The 18,119-nt window shown below is 39.9% G+C and overlaps 1 protein-coding gene across 2 annotated transcripts; it reads left to right on the forward strand.

The window, feature by feature from the left end:
- The first annotated feature begins 329 nt into the window (after nucleotides 1–329).
- thbs1b (thrombospondin 1b) lies at nucleotides 330–14,050 on the forward strand. Of its 2 annotated transcripts, none has more exons than XM_081602385.1 (23): nucleotides 330–583; nucleotides 666–746; nucleotides 882–1,441; nucleotides 1,637–1,712; nucleotides 2,000–2,083; nucleotides 2,531–2,640; nucleotides 3,470–3,595; nucleotides 4,590–4,686; nucleotides 5,556–5,729; nucleotides 5,862–6,038; nucleotides 7,301–7,474; nucleotides 7,574–7,701; nucleotides 7,783–7,935; nucleotides 8,634–8,852; nucleotides 8,938–9,045; nucleotides 9,343–9,502; nucleotides 9,589–9,707; nucleotides 11,036–11,270; nucleotides 11,350–11,577; nucleotides 11,723–11,994; nucleotides 12,073–12,170; nucleotides 12,249–12,388; nucleotides 12,468–14,050. In XM_081602385.1, exons 2-23 carry the CDS (start codon nucleotides 683–685, stop codon nucleotides 12,473–12,475), a joined length of 3,510 nt encoding a protein of 1,169 aa, XP_081458511.1. In that variant the 5' UTR covers nucleotides 330–583; nucleotides 666–682; the 3' UTR covers nucleotides 12,476–14,050. The 2 variants fall into 2 exon arrangements, with proteins under 2 accessions (XP_081458511.1, XP_081458512.1); XM_081602386.1 differs by having other exon boundaries at nucleotides 669–746.
- The last annotated feature ends 4,069 nt before the right edge of the window (nucleotides 14,051–18,119 follow it).

The following is an 18,119-nucleotide window of genomic DNA, read 5'->3' on the forward strand; positions in this document are numbered from 1 at the left end:
GATTAACAAAATATATTTAATTGAGATTTCTATCTATTGAATCTGATTTTGTTCAACTCATTGCGTTCTCTGGCTGATTTTTAGAAGCTTAATTTCTAATATTAGTGAAAATGTGAGTTCTGAAATATTCTGAGACATTCTCAGAGAGGTGAAAATGCCTCAGAGATGTGATGGGTGGGCGCTGGGAGAGGAAACGCAGCACCATTAAGGGTCTGATTGCTGCGCACAGACGCAGGTCCCTCGTCTAGTCCCCCTCCTCTCTGCGCACTAAAAAGGATCGTCCCTTTTTCTCTCCTCACCATGATTGGACGAGGCCACGTCTTAGGAAAGGCATCAAACTATTTAAATAACACTTTGTGCTGCCTCGGCTTAAAAAGGGAGTTTTTTAGCGGTGGATTCCAGAGGAGGCACATTTTCAATTAGGCAAAGGGGAAAAAGACGAGCAAGATTTCATTATTCCCCCTTTTCACTGTGGATTTTTAACTTCATAAATAAGGACGTTGGAATTATTGCAATTTTTTTTTACACATTTTCAAGGGATTTTATACTTTTGAAAAACTTTTTCTTTCATTTAAGGGAGCAGGTGAGTGTCAAAAATATTTCGCACGTTGCTCAACCTTGACTGAAGTCCTAAATTGTCGGATATTTCAATTTACTTGCGGCAGCAGGTTTGTGCTGCACCATGAAGGTGACAGGAATATGTTTGCTGTTGATGCTTTGTTCCTGTGACGGTGCGAGAGTCGCAGGTGAGCTTCAACTATTTAAATATCAGATTATTCTAATTTTCCAACATTTAATTGATTTTTAAAAAGCCGTAAAAGATTGAACATTTAGTATTCGTGCAGACAAAATGCTTACTGCTTCTTATTATTCACCCGCAGAGAGTCGAGACGACAATAGTGTGTTTGATTTGTTTGAGCTCATCCGAGTCCCCAGTAAGAACCACGGGGTCACCATGGCGAAAGGAGACGACCCGTACAGCCCCGCCTACAAGATCCTCAACCCAGACCTTATCCCCCCGGTCCCCGAGAGCTCCTTCAGGGACCTGATCGACTCGGTCCACGCCGAGAGGGGTTTCCTACTTCTGCTCAACTTCAAGCAGTTTAAACGCACCAGGGGCAGCCTCCTGACCGTGGAGAAGCGAGACGGCTCCGGACCCGTCTTCGAGATCGTCTCCAACGGCAAGGCGAACACCCTGGACATCGTTTACTCCACCGAGAACAAGCAGCAGGTGGTTTCCATCGAGGAGGTGGATCTGGCCACGGGGAGCTGGAAGAACATCACGCTGTTCGTGCAGGAGGACCGAGCGCAGCTGTTCGCAGGATGCGAGGAGGTGAACACCGCGGAGCTGGATGCGCCCATCCAGAACATCCTGACGCAAGGCACTCCAGCCGGCGCGCAGCTCCGGGTCGGGAAGGGAGCAGTGAACGACAGGTTCATGGTGAGCGCAGAAGATTGATTCTTACTCCGGAACGCCTTGTGTTTTCTTACGTTTTTAGAAGAAAGAACGCCTGAAACATTTGGATTTATGCGCAATTACGCACACAACTCAGGAACGACGGACTGACCAATTAAGCGTTTCTGAAATATCCAGCACTGATAACCATTTTTTCCTTTCTGACATCGATGCTTTTAGGGGGTGCTGCAAAACGTGCGGTTTGTGTTTGGAACAACGCTGGACGCGATCCTGCGCAACAAAGGATGCCAGAGCGGTAAGTAATCAAGTCCAAGAAGCGCAGTGCTCTTCATTACCCGCCACACAGTGCCAACACAAAGCAAGCTGCTGTCAGTGGGGAGTTGTTTTGGTTGTAATTTACACGCCAATTACTTGGTAAAAGCTTAAAAGTGGTTAACTAGTCTCTGAGGAATTTCAGGGTACAGCTCTCTCTGACGTCTAGTGTTTTTAAATTAATTTAAACTGTGAATAGCTGCGACATTAAGTGAGCACATAGAAATAAATGAGGATCTCTTGGAGATTTTATGACTTTTTGCCTTTCAGCTGCTCCAAGTGACACAATGATGGTGACCAACCTGAACGGCTCCTCTGCCATCAGAACAGAGTACACTGGACACAAAACTAAAGGTAAACACTATGTAATACTTGGACTTCATCGTCTTTGTAAGTGAAGCTCTAAAACTGGCACGACATGGGCTGATAGGAGATTAACCAGTAGTTACAGAAGTATGTGAAACGAAAACGTATGACATGATCCGACTGATCTTAAAATGGCATATGACAATTATTATGCACTGGTAGCAGTTGGTATGCTGCTAGAAGCTTCCCAACAGCATTTTATAACAAATTTACTTTAGTTATGGTGATGGGTGGTGCTCCTTTAGTTTTTACACCATGGCTGTCCTTATTTTTATGGACCTTTTTCCTTACATAAAAGCAAGGAAACCAGAAGTGTACATGAGCTTGTACGCTACATAGAAGAATTTCAGCAGTTTTAAAACGGGAACCTTGATATACTTTGTTTCCTGTGACAGGTCTGTCTGCAACAGACTTACCTAAGCTGTGTTTTTTAAGACCTGCAGATGGTGTGTGGCTTCTCCTGTGAGGATCTGATCAGCATGTTCAAGGAGCTGAAAGGCCTCGGCGTCGTGGTCAAGGAGCTGTCCAATGAGCTCCGCCAACTGGTAAGGACGAGACATCAACGTTTTGGGTTATTTGCTTAATTAACAGGAGCAGTTTGTGTTTATAAATGTGTCAGAGTGACACAAACTGTTGTTTTTCAAATGTGCTAGAAACAGTTTAATCCATTACCGCTTGAGTGGCTTTTAGAATGACGTAAAGACAGTTTTAGACCCGTAGTGTAACGTTAATCATTGAGTTTGTTCGTTAACCCTTCCAGACCGAACAGCCAAATTTGCAGTACTGTAACTCTGCGATACTTTACGCTATCAGAAAAATTCCAACAGTTTCTGAAAGGGGAGATGTTGCCCTTTCCAGCTAATATCGGGTTATTACTCTAATTTCATCCTCGCTGTAGCAGGAATACTCTTAATAGATGGTAAATTGCGAAAATAACTTGCTAGATGTTGAAAGTTCCAGACGTTATGGATAAATGGGCAAATATGTTTACCCAGGACATTTAAAGAACTGCGTACAATTAAAATAAGCAAAAATATCCAGGCAGAGATTTGAAACTTAGGTCTAAAATGGTTAAATCACAACCTGTGTTGTGCTCTGTTTGTGTATATAAATTGGAGTATCATCTGCATACAGTTTGAACTTACAAATGATATATCATTAAAATAAAGCAAAAACAGTCTGTCTTATCCACAGGATTCACTCTTCCATTTAAGGGTATGCACGTTGGGTTACTATGTCTCTCTGCTAGATTTGGTTTAGTTTCTATAAATGAAACATTTGTGATTACCCACACTGTGTTCGTACTTTTCAGTCTACTTATATGATCTCAAAACTCATTACATCATTGCATTTTTCTCTTTTCCACAACGCCAGACAAATGAGAACAAGCTTATTAAGAACCATATTGGAATACATAGAGGCGTCTGCATCCACAACGGCATTGTGCGCAAGAACAAAGACGAATGGACCGTCGATGACTGCACTGAGTGCACTTGTCAGGTGAAACCCTTCCCCCCCATTGACCTACCATTTGTGTCTGCTGCATGCTAAACTGTCAAACAAATATGACAGTTCTCCTCATTCAATCTGTATTGTCTCTTAAACTAAGACAATACAGATTGAATGAGGAGCACTTAACCATCACCTCAGCTGCTCGTGTTGGTAATTAGTAGTTTGTTGGTTTTGCAGAAGGTAGACAGTCTTGGTGTAGTAATGACATGTCTCTTGTCAGACATTCAGCATGAGTGTAGCCCTTGGGGACTCTAGCAGACTTTAAGTGATGTCCATAATTAGGAACAAGGCCTCGGCTCTGACAAAGTGGGGGATACTTGGCAGGAATCCTACAGACAATTCAATCCTATGGGCAGTTTTTTCTCTCCTACTTCTCTCTATTTCCACATTGTTTCCTGCCAGTAATCAAATCCAGGAGGGTGAGCATCAGCATGCAAACCTATAGAGCAGTTGTGAGCCCAGACTCACTTATGGTGTTGTGCTAGAAGGCAATATTTAGTTGTTTGTACCCCTGGATCTTTAAAGCGCCAATGTGAGACTGATTGTATTCAGGATTTTGAGCTTATGCCAACCCTCTCCTGACCCAGAGGGCAGGTGGTTATCTGCAGGGGGCATAAACTCCCTCCCAGGGCTCCGTGTTTTAACTTTTCTGGCATGGTTGAGTTCACCTTGTGATGTAATGTGTTGGTTGCACGAACAAACATGCAGATTGACTTTCCACTCACACACAATACGAGTGAAAAGACTGTTTTCTTAAGCTCAGTGCAACCTCTGAACAGTGATCTGTGCCAGAGCAGATAAGTTGAAGCACAAGTTTCAACACTAAAGTGCAAGTTACTGTCAATAACATTTTTATTTAATGATGTGGTGCCCGTTACGACGGCTTTGTCAGTCATTAGGGGGAAGACACAAGTTTGTAGAGTCAAATTATTCTCACATTAATCTCTTACCCACTAATCTGATTAGGAGTTTCTTTGTGCAGAACTCTGCCACCGTGTGCCGCAAAATCTCCTGCCCTCTGATCCCGTGTGCCAACGCCACCGTCCCCGATGGCGAATGCTGTCCTCGTTGTGGAACACGTAAGAATTGATATTTTCTGTGTGTGTATGTAAATAAATGCACACCATATGCTTGTATACATACAGTTCAGCTAACAGAAGATGCATTCAAACACTGCCACATTCACTGAAAGACCCATTTGTGTTTGCTTTACCACAAAAAATGCCCCGGATGGAGCGCTTTACCTTTAAGAGAGAAGGCTTGCTAACTTTTAAGATAATTTGTGTGCTGAAAAAAACTCCAGTTGATGTGAAAAAGGGGCTTATGTGGTTTGGTACTTTGAGCTCTAAAATATTTTGCCATTTTTCAGAGGTAAAGGTGGACTGAAAGATTCAATGTCACCAAAAACACAAAATCTTACCAAGTATATTTGGTGTAGTTTCTGGTACAAATGTCTTAGTTGACTTGAAATAAGACAAAATTAACTTACAAGAAATTTTTCAGCAAGAAATAGGAGTTTGTTTTAAGTAAATAATTCCTTAATATCGACAAAAAAGTACAAGTTATTTCACTTGTAACAAGATACTTTTAATATTTACTTGCTGAAAACGTGCTTGTTTTTCCAAGTGTACCGAGATATTTGCACTAAAACTAAACAAAAAAACTTGTTAAGATTTTGTGTTTTTGCAGTGTTTTGCAGCCGTTTCATCCTGAGTTACAGTCAACTTTTCTGTGTGTTAGTGTGTTAGTCATCTGCCTTGGCTCTGAACAGAAAACGTTTTCTGCATCTCATTCCCAGCTAAATCCTCTCCATTAGCCCTCCACTTGAGGAGCTTGCCCTCTTTGTTTATGCTCAGGGGCGTTTTAAAAAGGCTTGCTGCCTCTCTGGAATACCATTTTAATTGTTTCCCTCTTTTTCGTATTCTCTCCCGCTCCCTCCCTTGCGCAGCGAGTGACTATGCTGAGGACGGCTGGTCGCCCTGGTCTGAATGGACTCATTGTTCTGTGTCATGTGGGCGGGGCATCCAGCAGCGTGGCCGCTCTTGCGACCGTATCAATAATATCTGCGAGGGCACCTCGGTGCAAACCCGCGACTGCTACCTCCAGGAGTGTGACAAGCGCTGTGAGTAACAAATATATCACTTACTTGAAGTTTTGTTATCTGTAAAACATAAATAGCTTCAGTTATTAATCCAGCACATTACTTGCTGCCTGTTGACCTATGACCTCTTTTGCTTTTTCTTCAAATCTTCAGTCAAGCAGGACGGAAACTGGAGTCATTGGTCACCCTGGTCGTCGTGCTCCGTCACCTGTGGTTCTGGTGTCATCACTCGTATCCGCCTCTGCAACTCCCCCACCCCTCAGCTGGGAGGCAGGGACTGTGTGGGAGAGGGCCGACAAACTGAGACGTGCGAGAAGTCTCCATGTCCCAGTGAGTTTCAACGCCTTGGATTAGCCGGGTTTTCGGGACAAATGTGCACAAATCCTCGTCAACGGCAGCAACGGATGTAAACAGTTACATGAGATGTATTCATAATTCAGTCATGGTGCTAGTGTTCATCATCATCAATCATCAAAGGAGGCGTCGGCGTCTTATTCGGCGTTGGAGCAACAAAACTTTTATACCACTTTTGACAAATTCAAGGCCCGTGATCCAAATCTGGTCCACCATATCTTTTTATGTGGCCCATAGATTCGAGACTAAACAATAAGTGAGGTTAAATATTATTATCAATCAAATCAATGCAGTTTTTATCTGTTTACTGCCAAATTATATCAACCAGTCCTTCAAGGTTCTTGAGAATTATCGTGGAAATTCACGCAACATCAACAAATCCCCTCACCTTTTTGCACCAATACATAATTGGGAGCTTATTGCAGATTTTTCTCAAAAATTGTCAAAAACTTTCTTTCTTGTACTAAACAGCTGCGTCAGCCTTAACTGATGCCAGATTAAATGATCCATGACGAATAAAAAGTCAAATTTACTGTCACAGATAATATCAAATATTTCCAAATGTGTACCACAAAAATGTTGATTTTTATCGCAAAGAAAATTACGAAAAGAATCACGAAATCCTGGAGGAACTGAAAAGATGTTAAATAATATTATTTAACTTTAAGAATTCATTGATATTTTAAGAGTTTGTGATCAGTTTTTATCAATACATTCTGGCACAACCAGAGCTTTAAGAGCATTCATGATCTGGATTTGGCCCAAAACAAAAATTAGTTTAACACCCCTGCCTTATATATATGCAGCGTTTTAGGTAAGCTGTAGTTGCCGATTTTGCAGAAGAGTAATGGATTCCACACGTTCAAATGACACACAACTTTTTATGAACTGTGCGATTCAGTGAGAGCTATGGTGGAGCCAGAAAAAAACCCCTAAAAAACGTATTCCTCCTACAGCTTCCTGTTGTCTTCTTTGTAGTTTTCCTCAGTAGTAACATCCAGCTGTTAGTCATGTGTCTTTTGTATTTCCATTGCAGTTTTGTAAAATACATCTATTTAGATATGGCTGAAAAAACACCTCATCCTGGTGCAATTTTTTTTTCTTTAATCACAATCCATGAGTTTTTTTTAATCATCATTTCATTTTGCGCAATGTTATGTATGCTTCACGGAAACGCAGCTACTGACGTCTTGATTTTGCAGCGAGGGTAGAAACTGACCATGATTTCCTCTCTCCAGTTAACGGGAACTGGGGACCCTGGTCACCTTGGGGGACGTGCACCCTCACCTGTGGGGGTGGAGTTCAAAGTCGTAAGCGCCTGTGCAATGATCCTGCCCCACTGCATGGTGGTAAAGAGTGTGTTGGCGATGCCATAGACAGACAGATGTGCAATAAGAAAGCTTGCCCAATCGGTGAGTCATTTTAAAGCCCGCTTTAGGTTGATTGAGTTTTCATTTTTCACTTAAGCATTCTTAAGATTAAAAACAGATTATTCTTGTTGTTGTTTTCAGATGGATGCTTGTCCAACCCTTGCTTTTCTGGAGCCAAGTGCTCTAGTTTCCCTGATGGTTCCTGGAAGTGTGGAAATTGCCCAGTTGGCTTCACAGGAAATGGCATAAAGTGCAAAGATGTTGACGAGGTATGAGTTCATGATTGCAGAGCAAAAATGATTACCCTGGAAAAAAAAGTAACAGGGATTTTTATTTAACCACAAAAACAGTGCAAGGAGGTTCCAGATGCGTGCTTTGAGTTTAACGGTGTGCACCGCTGTGAGAACACAGAGCCAGGATACAACTGTCTGCCCTGCCCTCCTCGCTACTCTGGACCCCAACCGTTTGGCAAAGGAGTCGAGCAAGCTGTTGCTAACAAACAGGCAAGTGCACACCTGGCTTTTCCGTCAAAGTAAAGTCCAGAATATTTATGAACCTGTAGAAACTATTTCCAGTTATTGTTATTGATCGTCCTGACGTTGCTGCAATAAGAGTAACTTAGTTTGCTATGTAGACACTTTCATTCTTTCTTCTATACTTTTTAATCACTCAGTCTGTGGATGACAAATTCATTAATAACTGATTGAAACTGCTGTTTGAAACAAGTTGAGCATTTGAAATTTTCATCAGTACAGACAGAATGTCTGCATAATGTATTCTCATATTGAGTAATGGTCAGTCATTTCTGCATCTTTTGAGTAGCACGTACTCAATTTATTTCAGTATCGTGTAACACGTTATGTAGATTAATTACTCAGGCTGATGTTTACAAACATTTATCTTTGTTGTTAATTATGAGGATTTTCCACTTGCAGCTAATGAAAATATATGATTTTTAAAATGAGAACGTTTCTTAATGGAAAGTATGTTTAATAATAGCTAATTTAATCTGACAAATGAACCTAATCAGAATGCATATCAAGACGTATTATGAGTTTTTCAATGTTTAAATAAATTGTGACAAAATGATTTATGTTGTGAAGGAACTATGTGTGACATATAATAGTGTGACGTGAAATGTAATGATTTAGAATGGTACAGTTTGACTGATTACTTCTTGCTTAAACCGTTCGATCTACAGGTGTGCACACCCCGTAATCCTTGCCTCGATGGAAGCCACGACTGCAACAAAAACGCTCGCTGCAACTACCTCGGACACTTTTCCGACCCCATGTTCCGCTGCGAGTGCAAACCCGGATATGCTGGCAATGGTCACATCTGTGGAGAGGACACGGATTTGGACGGATGGCCCAATGCTGATCTGGTCTGTGTGGAGAATGCCACCTACCACTGTAAAAAGGTTCGTCAGGGTTGGGATGAAAAGATAAAATTACACGTAATGTTGCCTTCCAGTAGCCCATCTGAACATATTTCTCTTCATTCAGGATAACTGCCCCAATCTTCCAAACTCAGGGCAGGAAGATTATGATAAGGATGGAACTGGAGACGCATGTGACGACGATGATGACAATGATAGTATTCCTGATGACAGGGTTAGTATTTGTGTTCTGGTATCTTAACCCTCATGCACCTCAAAAGTTGAGGTGGGGCAGGAAAGCAAATGTTTTTCACTGATTCTTAGCCAAAACCATAAATATCAAAGCTAAGGCAGCGAGCAAAGGCACCTGCATTGTCTGACACTAATCCCAACATTAGAATTGAGCCTGAAAATAAAGCAGCCTTTCATCCTGCTCTGCTTGCACTGTGTACATAGACAGGTCCAGACAGCAAAAGATAAGCACTGCGACTGAAAACTTGTCATCAGCTCCTCATTCTGTCTTTGTGAACAGGACAACTGTCCGTTCGTGTACAATCCCAGGCAGTATGATTATGACCGCGATGAAGTGGGGGATCGCTGCGATAACTGCCCTTATAACAGCAACCCAGACCAGACAGACACAGACAACAACGGCGAGGGAGACGCCTGCGCTGTGGACATCGATGGAGATGGTAGGCATTCAAATTGTTTGTATAAAAACCCCTAAAAACTTTACTTTGGTGTTTCCAATCTTCACGGTTTCCTTGTTGATTGCCAGGAATACTGAATGAGAAGGACAACTGTCCCTACATATACAACGTTGACCAGAGAGACACAGATCTGGACGGAGTGGGAGACATGTGTGATAACTGTCCTCTGGAACATAATCCCGATCAGGTGTGTGGACACAGACGCAAACACCCTTCCCCATTTCCTTCCGCCTCAGCCACCAACAATAATCCACATTCAGATCCAAGCCTTTCTCTGTAGCTCAGCATATATCTGTCTTTCAATTGAGAGAGAGTCCCGGCGATTAGCCCTGTGTGGCTGTCTAAGCTTTATCACGCCATGTAATGGTGGAGCAAATCCCGCATGCAGCTCAAGGGCACATTAGTTCAATAAGGCGTGGTAGGAGGGGGGAGCAGGAGGCCTTTTCAATGGCCCATTGACGTTGGCTGGCTAATGTGAGGGAAGAGGCCCTAGGCTGGATATTATGGAGGAATTGGCTGGTCCTGGGGTATGTGCATGCCATGTCAATTCAGCACAGGCCTGCTCAGTCCACCTGTGCCATGCTACACTGAGAAATAGGAATGTGTTGAACAGCAGGAATTGGGCAGAAGTTTTGGGGAATGATAGGGTGTGTCAACGTGTTTTTTTTTTTTTACAAACAAATTGTGTGCTGCTTTAAACGACTAGAAGAGACTTGCTTACCATTGCTGGATGCATTAGTCCTAATATTTTCAAATTTATTAAACAAGTAGAGCTGCAACTAACAATTATTTTAGTTATCAATTAATCTATCAAATTATTCTGATGATTAATTGATTCATCGGTCAAAAAATTGACAAGTTTTGCACATTTTTGAGCGAATCCTTTTTTACGCAATAGTAGAAATCTCTTAAAAGATGCAAATAAATAGTTCAAGGAATGCTATCTCAAGGAATGCTATCTAATCCAAAAAGATAGCATTCTTTGAGTATACACTTGATTGTTTGGGGCAAAGGATGCATTTGCAGCTAAATAAAATACTTGGAATAGTACTAATAGTACAAAAGTTGCTGAACAGATTATTTTTTTAAAGAATTTGAGCCAGATGAAGCTAAAACTAACTAGTTAGCAAGTTACCTAACTAGCTAGTTTTAGCTAGCTTCCAGATGAAGCTAGTTTTAGCTAGGTTTGGGTAGAACATATTTACAGACAAAGATTTTTATTATCTTAAATTCAAAATGTATATATTTTGTTTGTATAAGGTTTTTTTTGAGTCTGTATATTGAAGTTAATGTTTAATCGATTACTAACTTACCTGACGATTATTTCAGTAGTTGATTCACAACAATTAATCCAATTAATCATTTCAGTCCTATCAGCAACACCATTGAAGGTCAACTCTGATTAATCTCTCAACAGAAACACAAGACAAATTAGTTGAAATGTTCATGTTATTCTATCCAGTCTAAACCTGTATTATGCTATAATGCAGATTATTTAACATCAACTAATTGCAGGTGGATTCAGATGATGATCGAGTGGGAGACAAGTGTGACAGTAACCAGGACATTGATGAGGACGGACACCAGAACAACCTGGACAATTGCCCATATATTCCCAACGCCAACCAGGCTGACCATGACAAGGATGGCAAGGGAGATGCTTGTGACCATGATGATGACAACGACGGCATCCCTGATGACAAAGACAACTGCAGACTGGCCTTCAACCCCGACCAGCTGGATTCTGATGGTAAGAAAATTCTGAAATGCATCTCACAGTGTGCAAGTACTTATGGAAAAACATTCTTAACTTACACCAAATTTCTCAGGCGATGGTCGTGGAGACGCTTGCAAAGACGACTTTGACCAAGACAACGTTCCTGATATCTATGATGTTTGTCCTGAGAACTTCGATATCAGTGAGACAGACTTCCGGAAGTTCCAGATGGTTCCTCTGGATCCAAAAGGCACCTCCCAGATTGATCCTAACTGGGTCGTCCGGCATCAAGGCAAAGAGCTGGTTCAGACTGTCAACTGCGATCCTGGCATTGCAGTCGGTATGTTAGTCTACTTTTTATTTCTTTTCTCTTAAGCCTTCTGGCCGAAAATGAAATTAGAAAAAGTCTACCAGTCATTGCATTTGTCTTGTTTTAATGCACAACTTCATGAAAACATTTTCTCTGGCCCCTTCTTCTGCAACAGGTTACCACGAGTTCAATGCCGTGGACTTCAGTGGAACTTTCTTCATAAACACAGAGAGAGACGACGATTATGCCGGCTTTGTGTTCGGCTACCAATCCAGTTCCAGGTTCTACGTGGTGATGTGGAAGCAGATCACGCAGACCTACTGGTCCAGTAAGCCCACCAAGGCCCAGGGATACTCAGGCCTGTCCATCAAAGTAGTTAACTCCACCACCGGCCCAGGAGAGCACCTTAGAAACGCTCTCTGGCACACAGGCAACACCCCAGGACAGGTAGGCTAGATTTAGATGAATATATTTAGTTGTTTGTCAGGCAGACTAAACTGCAGATCCTTTCTTCTCGGTTATTAGGTCCGCACTCTCTGGCACGACCCTAAAAATGTCGGATGGAAAGACTTCACTGCCTACAGGTGGCATCTGATTCACAGGCCAAGAACAGGACTGATCAGGTGGGAACAACAAAAAGCTTTTTATTATTCATGAACTCCGATCTTTGAACTTATTCAGTTGTATTTCTCTTTCCACAGAGTTGTGATGTATGAGGGTAAGAAGATCATGGCAGATTCTGGTAGCATCTATGACAAGACGTATGCCGGTGGCAGGCTAGGTCTTTTTGTCTTCTCACAGGAGATGGTTTATTTCTCAGACCTCAAGTATGAATGCAGAGGTGGGTAACATTGAAGAAAGTGTAAACATTCCTCTGAACACCGCAAAAGTATATGCTAACTTCTTTTATCTTTCAACAGATGCATAAAATGACGGTCAAACTCTCTGAGGAATGCACCTTTTATTTGTAAAGTAAGAACATATTTTCTCCTGCAAAGTCCAGGAGCTGATTTATTTCTGCATTACTTTTCTTCCGTGGCACGCACTCTCGGATGGGGCGAAGGGCGTACTGTTAGCCTCAGGGTAACTTGAAGTTGGTTTGGGCAAAGCACCAGCTAGCCAACTTCCGGTTGAGGATCAAAGGTCAAGGGGAGCTGAAAAGACTCTGACTTTGCAAGATGGACACCAACATTGGGAAAGGTTCCTCAGAAAAATATGCACTTCACTTCAATGCCTTTTCATTACTCCGTTTCTCATCTTCAGTCTCACTTTTTGGATAGACATCCCAAAGAAAGAAAAAACATATACTCTGTTCTTTACCAGACTACTCTTTGTATGACTTGTGAATGATACTTTTGCAGATTCAAAGAATGAACACAGAACATTTTAGGACTTGAAATGATTTAAGGGGAATGTTGAGTTGCGGGAGGTATGTCTTTATTCATGAACAGTGTGTGTGGAAGATTAGCCATGAATGGATAAAGAAAATCCTTCACCTGTCTACCTAAGAATCTCTGTTGAGTAGAGAAATTAAGTCTAGCTTAGTTCTAGTTTAAACAGAAGAACCACAAGCTGATGTCTGAATTTTTGACTCAGGATAAGATGGAAGTGACGATCTTCCGATATGAAACCAATGAGAAAAATCTAATCACCTGGTATCAAAAAGCCATGATCAATTCTAAAATTAACATTTAGTCACTGAAGAGATTTCTGTCCCTCAACTTTTGAGGATTTCAAGATGAAATGATGTAAATACATCTAGCTTATCGACTCTTGCCTACAGTGTAGGCAGTGAACAGAAGTAGTACTAAAACAAGTAAAACTCCTAATATCCGTTTCTTTGTTCTAGTAAAAGCTGATTTACAAGGTGAATTGGGTATTTCTCAGAACTCTTTTTTAATATGAAGTTGGTGTGATTTTTGTACTTTTTCTGCAGAGAGAGATGACATTTCTAATGTACAATTATTACCTCATTGCTGTTTATAATCTGATAAAACAAAACAATGCTTTTTCACAATCTTCTGAAATGTTGGACGTTCTAGTGCTACCCAAGCATAAGCTGTAAATAGTTGTATCTAAGAAACAGAGCAGAGTTCCCAGGGCCGTGGTGTACCCCAGTAAAAATGGGAGATTTTTATACATTTGCTTTGCCACATATTTTCAGTGCTATTTTTAGCAAATAAATTATTGTTTTGTTTGTCTTAGCTTTTTGTGAGAGCTTGATTTGTGTGTGCGTATAGATACATGCTATTTAAATAATTTATCAGGATGTGTGGTCTTGTAAAAGGGGACATGTCCGTCTGTATAAACAGTTTGCACACTGACGCGAGGATGTTCTGTTCTTTATTGTTTTACTTTGTTTTGTTGCCGTGTATCTGTTTCTACTATTAGTTTTGTCTGTAAACATTTTCTTAGTTGTATAAAGCAAAATGCTGTTTTTATTCACTGCTAATTTTTTGCTACCAACTTTTAGAAAATAAATAGCTGTTAAAATGTAAAAGTCTGCATGGACTTATGTTTTTTTTTTCTGTAATTAAATATTCACCTACAACGTGAAATAAAATTAAGAAACCACTTAAAATGATGAGTTTCTCTGATTTAAATTTTTATAGGTATACGTTTGAGTAAAATGAACGTTCTTTTATTCTATGAACTACTGACAACATGTCTCTGAAATTACAAGCAAAAATTTGGTTTTTATTTGCAGAAAATTAGAAATGCAGAGCTTTCAGAGCTCAAATAATGCAAAGAAAACAAGTTCATATTCATTTAGAAACGACAATACTAATGTTTTCACTCAGGATGAGTTCAGAAATTAATATTTGGTGGAAAAACCAGGAGGTTTTCTTAATTTTTTACAGAGCTGTACGTATAGCAAATAAGTAGCTCAGTGAATGTCAGTCTATTAACTAAATCTTCTAAACGGCACCGTTGATTTCTAGTGAGTTAGAATAACATCTATTTCAGCTTACTTAAGAATCCCAAAAAACTGCTGACAATTTATCAATCAGAATCAGCACACTAGCAAATATACATTTGATTTTGTCAGCTGATGGTCTTATTAGTCAAAGCAATGGCCATATTGTCAGCAAAACTTAAGATCACAAAGGGAATGCAACCAAACCGAACATGCGTCTAGTAGTCCAGGCATCACAAACATCAATTTGCTGAAGTTTACTACAACTTAATCATGTCTAAGATTAATCTTTTCAGCTGCTTTCCATGTAGGCGTTAAAGTAAAACAAGGAGGGGACATGAAGAAAAGCATCTACTTAAATGTAAGTCGTTTGGAGGATGTGTAGAGTTGACTGTCTTTCTAATCCAAAGGCCTTGGGAACATTGTTGAAGCGCCAGAAGATAGTGTTCTTCTGGAAAAAAACAATTACGCTGAACGTTTGTTCTGGAAAAAGTGGCAGTGGTAATAAAAGTCATCCATCCATTGCCGGGACCAGGGGGGAGATGGTGCTCATAATTTTTTATGACGCATAAGCATAGCAAAACGTTGTTTACAAATGGAAGCAGCTGATTAACAAAAGCTGAAGTAACGCTGAAGAGATAAATCCCAGATGAGTCGAAAAGACTCTTTTAATCTCCCTTTGGGATTAAAAAAGTATTTTTGAATTCGAAACAACAGTTAACAACTATTTCTTCATGTATTCTTTTAATCAGTAAGTTATTGAATAAAGAGTACTGGTGGATTTTTAGTGTTTACCATCTACTTCCAGTTTTTGTAAAAAGTTTAAAAGGTAAAATCTCTGTGTTGAATTAAAATAATTTTTGAATCCCAATGAATGTACATAGACATACAGCTCTGGAAAAAACTAAGAGCCCCATTGGAAACCTCCTGGTTTTTCCACTAAATATTGATTTCTGAACTCTTCCCGAGTTAAAACATTAGTATTGCTGTTTCTAAATGAATATGAACTTGTTTTGTTTGCATTATTGGAGCTCTGAAAGCAATGCATCTTTTTTCTCATTTTCTGCAAATAAATATTGAATCATTGCTTGTAATTTCAGAGACAAGTCAGTAGTTCATAGAATAAAATAACAATGTTCTTTTTACTCAAACATACAGATATCTTTTTATGTTTATGCTGTTTATACTGCTAATTTATTTATGCAGAGACAACGTACAACATCACATTAACCTTTCAAAGGAGAGATGCATGGTACCCACTGTTTTTTTTATTTGTTTAATTTAATTGCTAAAGCAGCGGCTAATGTTTAGTGCACAAAGACTATACATACACCTGCAAAACAGAAATTGTTTTATTTAATTCCTGCAGGAGAAACCATGTGGACCACCATCAGGTGGAAACGCCCAAATATCCTCAAACCTCACAATTAAAATCTGAAATACTTGATTCATATTCCACCAACCAACGACGGTCTGATTCATGCTAAATCCCACTGAAAACAGTGTTTTATTAATACACTTCCCTGCAACCTGCTTCTGTAAAAACAAGGGCTTTTGGATAACACCTGAACATACAGTTTTTGAGACTTGAATTAGAAAAGAATAACATTTTCTAAGACAATAAAGCTGTGACCAGCATAAGTCTGGAATGTGGTTTGGTAGATGTTTTTCTACTAACCTCGATGTACGGGTTGGTTCTGTAAATTCTGGTGCGTCGGTTTGCAAAATTTTTACAAAAATATCCACCTTTCAAGCATTAAATTCAGAAAAAGGTGAGTTTTAAGATCAGAGGCCCCAAATCCAACCTTTAGCACAAACCCAGGCCAGTTATTTTATTTTTTTAAATCACTGCAATCTTTGCATTTACAAAACAAAGACATTACTCTTTTAATTGTGTGACATAATTGCCTCATAATCGCATAAACACCTTGGCTACTTCTCTGTAATTGCCTTCCATAAGCTGTCATGAAAAACTGTAAACCCCCCCAAGAGAACAAACAGCTCCTGTGATTGTTGGCAGGAGTGTCGGGATTCCTGACGAGTATGTGCTCTGACCTCTGACCCTGTCGCTGCCTGATCCTGAGCACCTCAACCAAGAAGTTAATATTGTTTTTGTGAAACAATGATAAAAAATTACCTGAAAGTTGGACCTACAAATGGTTTCCTTGGCTCTTTATTTTTCAATGCATTGTGAGTTGAAATATAAAATAAATGACAGAGAAAAAAGGTAATTACTTAGAAGGGGATGGTGTTTTTTTACATTTCAATATAAATGAAGCCTGGTGGCCCGCCAGGCTTATAATATGTATTTCCCCAGACTTCCATACAATAAATCAAATGTGGTACAATGAGTGAATTATACAAAATAAACAAAGAAATTACAATGTTTTCTAGCTAAAGTTTAAATTTCTTTCTATTTTAGTAAATTAGGAATGTGCTATGGTCTTAACCTGAATTAACTTATTCATATTGTCTACATTTGTTGTTAGTGCACTTAAAAAAAAAAAAGCAAACAGCATGTTCTGGTACAATGTTCAGTGTTCGACCGAGACAACAGCTGACAGGAATGGGCCAAAATCCTGTTAGTTTGCTATTCATTAGCTGAGCTGGCAGCTGATGAGAGAAGCAGTGGCTTTTAATTTCGCGAAGGGAGCACGCCCTGCTGCTGCTGCGCCGTAGCTTCTGTTTATCTGCCAACCTGTAATTCCTTCTGGCCCTGCTCTTGTGTCGAGTTACACACTGGGCTTCAAAAAGAGCGCCCCTGCCACAGCAAAGTCACTGTGTGCCCGTTCTGTCTACCTCATCTGTGTGAGCAAGTGCAACACAACCATGCATTAACATCACTGTAAAACCACAGGTCTACTAATGACTGTAGGAGCTGGCAGGCCAGCTGCAAGTGGTTTGCAATGATTTTAGACGGCTACGTTAGCGGTGCGTATTTCTGGGGATGTTAATCCTATTGTGAGTTATTTTTATCAGCAAACTTGTAAAACATATTTGCCGATGTAACGTTCTCTTAATCCAGCGTTTCTCAAATATTTTCTGTCACAATTTTTTTTCAAGCCCTCCTAATTGAAATACCATTGGAAATCTGATCATACTGAATAATTTATCTGTACAAATAAATCACTGGCTCCAGCACCTGATTATCAATACGGTCTCAAAACAATTTCCAAGTTTAGTTTATTAAGACATTAAGTTAATCAAGACTATCCAGTCTGAAAGAGAAAAAGTGCAAATGATTCACTGGGATGTGTGTTTTTACAACTGTAAAAACTGTAAAAAAAAAAAAAAAAACTGGTTACTTATCAGCTTTTTCAGCTTATTGTTTTTCACAAAGCATATGATTTAACATTTATTGTGCAAAATGTGCAGCCATACTGCTAATATTTATTTTTTTCTGACCTTTTTCTGCGAGCTACAGTTATCTGTTTGTGATGGAATTTTGCCAGATGAGTTTTTTGTAGAGATGTGCCGATCAGGTTTTTTCCTGCCGATTCCGATCACCCATGATCACGGCCGATCACCAATACCGATCACATACTTCTTATTTTTTTAATCATGAGCACTACCGGTTACATTATGTGGAAAAAGGAACCATGAATTCACCTCAATTTAGACAAAAACTTGTTTTTAATAACTTTTTCCAAGAAGA

The sequence above is a fragment of the Poecilia reticulata genome, chromosome 21, assembly GCF_904066995.2.
Source record: "Poecilia reticulata chromosome 21, P_reticulata-male-v2, whole genome shotgun sequence".
In the NCBI taxonomy this organism is placed as follows: Eukaryota; Metazoa; Chordata; class Actinopteri; order Cyprinodontiformes; family Poeciliidae; genus Poecilia; species Poecilia reticulata.

What these genes read in the sequence shown, in the direction of transcription:
- thbs1b (XM_081602385.1), top strand. Translation starts at nt 683, where the DNA reads ATGAAGGTGACAGGAATATGTTTGCTGTTGATGCTTTGTTCCTGTGAC. An exon ending in CGAGAAGTCTCCATGTCCCA is followed by an intron (nt 6,039 to 7,300) that starts GTGAGTTTCAAC and finishes TCCTCTCTCCAG; the next exon opens with TTAACGGGAACTGGGGACCC. An exon ending in TAAGAAAGCTTGCCCAATCG is followed by an intron (nt 7,475 to 7,573) that starts GTGAGTCATTTT and finishes TGTTGTTTTCAG; the next exon opens with ATGGATGCTTGTCCAACCCT.